Here is a 5,221-nt window from a genome sequence, read left to right as displayed (position 1 = left end):
AGGCCTCTGTCCCCTTACCTGGGAAATGATTGGCATGGGTCTAGTTGTATGAAGAGTATTTGCACCACATCAGGTGAAACCACGATTCCATGAAGTGTGGCAAAAGATGTGTGTTTGGAAGCCACCTTAACAAAGAGTGGCCATGGTGTCTTTGCACTATCAATTTGGCTAAGCTTGAACTATGTTTTCTAGAATTTTCTTCCCTCTCTGGTTCTGGGTTAAGGATTAACACATAAGAAATTAGCACAAGACATAGATGGTGAAAGAGAAGCTGCAGGCACACTGCCTCCTAGGCAGCAAGTGTGGTAAGTGCAGGGTCAATTATGTTGCAGCCCATACATGTTCTACAGGACCTACTGACTCATCCATTGGCATGAGCCCACAACCAAGTCTACTGTCCCTCCAGCTCTCTCAGCTCCTCCTACAGCAAGGCTGGTACCAGCACCAGTATTTTTTGAAGATCTATGCTGAAGAGGACCAGGTGTCATTGAGGTTGGAGAGAATGATAGACAAACTGACCCTGATTTTTCCAGAGGGCTGCAGTGTACTCTTGACCTGCCCACATCATAGACAGCTTTTCTTCTGGACACCCTGTCCAACCTTAAGTGACATCAAAATAACCACCAAGTGAAACCAAACACCTTCCACATAATTCCTCATCTGCCACTATAATCACATAAATTCTAATCCCTATAATCAAGCCTGTATTCCACATCACTCACAGTAGTCCTGATGTTCTGATGGAATCATAGAATGAAAAATGTTTAGATCTACCATATGATCACATGGATGACTATACAATTGGACAATAACCCAAACTATCACAGCTTTTCTGAAGATTCAATGTGACACTCCTCTGTGTAATATACATGTCTGACATGAAATGAAAATTCAGTAGAGGGTTAGGTATATATTATTCAAGATATTTTAGGAAGATAGCCTCATGAAGATAGATCAGGGGAAAATCTTAAATCAAGGCTACATGTTTATCCAGGAACATAGATGACAGCTATCTAATAGGTTTCAGCCAGTGTGGTGTTTTAAGAACAAAGAGATAACAAAACCCAGAGATAGTACCTGGTTTGAGTTCATCATTTACACCTGGGACAGACTCAGAGTGAGTAGAAATACAGATAGAAGGCAAAGGACAGATGTGGACACTGCTGCCTCCCTAGCAATGCCAATTCAGGACAAAGTGTGCAAGGTAATGTAGCTGTTTAGAAAGTCAAGATTTTTGCCCCATTTTGTACACAAGAAGAGAAGGAGGCTCAGCATGTAGCAGAGCCATGGGCTCACATGGTGTTTCAGAGCAGAACTCAGACTGGGACCAAATTCTATCTGTATTCTGCCTGTCATCTCTCTGCCCATTCACTTTGAAAGTTTAGATTATGGTGAAGAATTGGGAACAGAGAAGGGAGACCAAGTTGGACAGATGTTAGTTTGAAGTCTTAATGATGAGCATCTATTTGATGTTAGCTATGTCCACAAACCCCACCCAGGAGGAAGAGAATGTGAAATGTCTTCTCACTAGAGATGAGGACCCAGGCCACCCCACTACTTCCTGTAGGTTTGTATCACTTTCTGAGAGCTTGTTCCTCATTTGAGTGGCATTGCTGAGACCAGAAAACCTCCAGGATCCAGGACATGTCTGGGGTTCTTCCCACCCTGCTGTGTCTCAGTGAGCCTAGAAGTCAAGCGTTGGGGGCATAAATGTAGGCTACATGGGGCAGGCCGATGGTTCTGTGAGGTGGGGGTCCTCTCACCTGGTATTTTCTTCCAGAATTGTGTCTCAGCCAGAGCACTTGGGCACAGGGAGATGAGTGTTCCCATAATATCCCAGGATATTAGGATTGAGGGCAGACATCAGCCCTCTTGGGGGCTGGGCAGAAAGAGGGGTTTGGCATCTAGATTGTGGCTGGAAGAGGGGAGGAAGTGGAAGATGGCTTGAGAAACAGATACACCTGTAAGCCCATTACCTGTTTCCTTCTTTTAGGAAATCTCTCCCGACCTGTTGTAACAGCACTGCCTGGATTCATGGTACAGTATAAAAATCCTGTGACCATCCTGTGCCAAGGGCCTGCACAAGCTGAAGCATACAAGATATATAAAGTGGGGAGCCTTAAGTCCAGGGACAGATTAAAATCACTGGTACCTAGGAAGGACAACAGTTTGACAATCACAGAGATAACAGCAGACTGTACAGGGCTATACCAGTGTTCTTATCATAGTAGTGGTCTCTTGTCTGAGCTCAGTGACCCCCTGCAGCTGGTGATGATAGGTGAGTGGGACACAGAGGCAGAAGGGTGGGGAGGGACCTCTTTGCAGAGGGAAGAACCAGGCTTTGAGATATGAGCACGAAGCAACAAAGCCTGTATGTCTAGAACAGAAATAGGGACGATACAGACTCAGCTTTCCTCAGTACAGGATGAAGAAGGGACAGAAACCAGAGCTTTTCTGCTCCTGAGAACAAAATTGGACAGTGAATGTACTTGGCCTCCCATTCATCACCAAATTTCCTTCTTTCCCAGGAGTTTATGACAAACCCTCACTCTCGAGTCTGGCTTCAGGGGACAATGTGAAGTTACAGCATTTCTCAAGATTTAAGTTTAATGTATTCTTTCTCATCAAAGAAGATGGAGTTCATGCCATTCAGAAACAACACCTTACATCTCAGGGCAATGGACTCCAGGTTGCCTTCCACATGGATCACGTCACCTCCACACAGACAGGGACATATAGGTGCTACGGTGCCTTCCACAATTACCTCTATGTGTGGTCTCACCCTAGTGACAGATTACACCTTCTGGTTAAAGGCGAGGAAGCCCATCCAACCCCATGTCCCTCCTGTGGTTGAGAGTGGTTGGGAGAGGGAGGACAGCAGAGTGAAGAGGTGGTGTCAGCACTATCTGCTGAGGCACTACCATGTAGCCCTCCTACCACATATCCCAGGGCTGGGAGGGCATGTAGGTCATTGTGAGTCTGTGTACAGAGAACTGAATGAAGTGAAGAAACCACCTCCATTTTATCCACATTTGCAGAAGCTCCTGATGATTCTATCCCAACAGAGCCTGGACATCCACACAGTGAGTAACTGGTTTAGATGAAAAACTGAAAAATATTCCAGTAGGAGAGACCTTGAACTGAAATAAAGAAAGCACTCTCATTTTACTTCCATTTGCAGAAGCTCCTGGTTATTCTGGTCCCAGAGAGCCCAGTGGTTTAACTGGAGAGTAACCTGTTTAGGTGGAAAACTGAAAGTATAAGTTTCCATATCTCTTCTATCAGACTTGAAGTAGATTATTTACCAGAGAGCTGGCTTCTTAAGAGGGCTTCTGATGGCTGGAGGTAGAGAGCAAACATGTTTTAAAAGGTTGTTTTCCTGCTGGGCCACTGTGCATAGTGCTGCAATGAAATAGGGGTACATATATCTTTACAAATAAATGTTTAGTGTAGTACGTAAATACAGTGGAATATTAAGCCATAGATGGATCTTGAGAGTATCATGTTAAGTAAAATAAGCCAGACAGATAAAGTTGAGAACCCTATGATTTCACTTATATGGAGGATATAAAACTGAAAGCAACAATTGAATAAAACAAACAAACAAAAACTCATAGACATAGACAATAGTATGGTGGTTGCCAGAGGGAACAGAGGTGTGGGGAAGGTAGAAAAGGGTAAAGGGAGTCAAATATATGCTGAGAAAAGGAGACTAGACTTTGGGTAAACTGACAACGCAATATACAGATAATGCCTTATTGAATTGTACACTTGTAACCTATATAATTTTATTAACTAATGTCGCCCGAATACATTTAATTTTTTTTTAAAAAAGGCAGGGAAGCTCTCCACTGGAGAGCAGAGATTAGACAGTCTATGAATTGTGAATTAAATCATTAGGGTCCACAGATACCATTCATCATTAATCATTATTGCCAATATTCCTGAGCGTGTTTGGGACTCACCACAGCCCTCTTCTCCCAGCAGGAAGATAACTGTCATATCAGCCCAGATACTTGAGAAAATCAGGTTGTCCCTGAAACCTTCTTTCCTATATGGCACTGAGGACACAAAACTTATGAGAGCTATTCCTACAAATAATTCACATCTTTTCCCTCCTCTGAGCCCCATTTCCTCCACATACATGGGAGCAAATTCTGTACAGAATTAAGGATGACAATTGAGCCAAGACCTTTTGTGGTTATGGACATCATCCTTTCCTTCCCATACATTTAGAAGAATTCATGAAGTTGCTTGCAGTCCCATGTCACAGTCCTATCGGTGCCTGTGATGTACACTTATGGGGGGGGGACATTCATGAAGAAATAGACATATGAGGAGTTGGGGATCATAAAGAGGAGTTTTGTCTTGGATTTGTTGCTTTTGAGTTTGCAGTGCTTCATCCTGAGGCAAGTATGCAGTGGGAAGTGATCTCTATAAGCCTTGAGCTAGAAGAGTATAGGACCGGAGATACAGGTGTGAGATCGATGAGCATTAAGATTGTGAATAAAGTAGATGAGATAACCCAGAGACTGTGGGTGGAATGAGAAGGAAGTCCTAAGGGGAAACACAAACATGGAAGTATAATTTACTGGGGTCAAAAATACATAAGATAACGTGGGTAGAACCAGGATGAGAAGACTATGACCCAACTCACTGCCTATTTGATTTAAAAAAAAAAAAAACAGTATTATCGTAATCTTGTAGTGTTATCTGTGGCTGCTTTTGAGTGATGCAAATGTACACTTTTCCCACAAGTTTTGATATAACAGTTTAATTCTTTTTTTTCCTTTTTGTTTTGTTTTGTTTGCCCATCAGACTTTTTTCAACTAGAGTTGACATTCAATGTTATTTTACATTAGTTTCAGGTGTATGGCATGGTGGTTAGACAGGTATACACCTTACAAAGTGACCCCCTGATTAGTTAAGTACTCATCTGGCACCACACATAGTCATTATAATATTATCGACTATATTCCCTGCACTGCGCAACCCCGTGACTATTTTGTAACTGCCAATTTGTACTTCTTAATCCCTTCGCCTTTTTTCACCCAGCCCATCAACCCCTCTCCCATCATCATCATTTTGCTCTCTATATCTATGAATCTGTTTCATAACAGCTTATTTCTTCTAGTGAGCTCTTCGCTATCTTTAAACTCATAATTTATCTCTGCTGGCTCTTTCCTGAGCTATCTCTTTCTGGGTTGCCAACTCAACCCAA

The 5,221-nt window shown here is 42.7% G+C and overlaps 1 protein-coding gene across 1 annotated transcript; it reads left to right on the top strand.

Moving 5' to 3' along the window:
* The first annotated feature begins 256 nt into the window (after window positions 1–256).
* On the top strand, window positions 257–2,854 carry LOC118611477 (leukocyte immunoglobulin-like receptor subfamily A member 6). Its single transcript, XM_036232681.1, has 3 exons — window positions 257–305; window positions 1,994–2,278; window positions 2,529–2,854. The coding sequence occupies exons 1-3, from the start codon at window positions 257–259 to the stop codon at window positions 2,852–2,854; spliced, it is 660 nt and encodes a 219-aa protein (XP_036088574.1).
* The last annotated feature ends 2,367 nt before the right edge of the window (window positions 2,855–5,221 follow it).

The sequence above is a fragment of the Rousettus aegyptiacus genome, unplaced genomic scaffold (genome assembly GCF_014176215.1).
Source record: "Rousettus aegyptiacus isolate mRouAeg1 unplaced genomic scaffold, mRouAeg1.p scaffold_m13_p_14, whole genome shotgun sequence".
Taxonomy (NCBI): Eukaryota; Metazoa; Chordata; class Mammalia; order Chiroptera; family Pteropodidae; genus Rousettus; species Rousettus aegyptiacus.
Note: the sequence above shows the minus strand (reverse complement) of the source record. Positions and strands in the feature narration are given on the sequence as shown.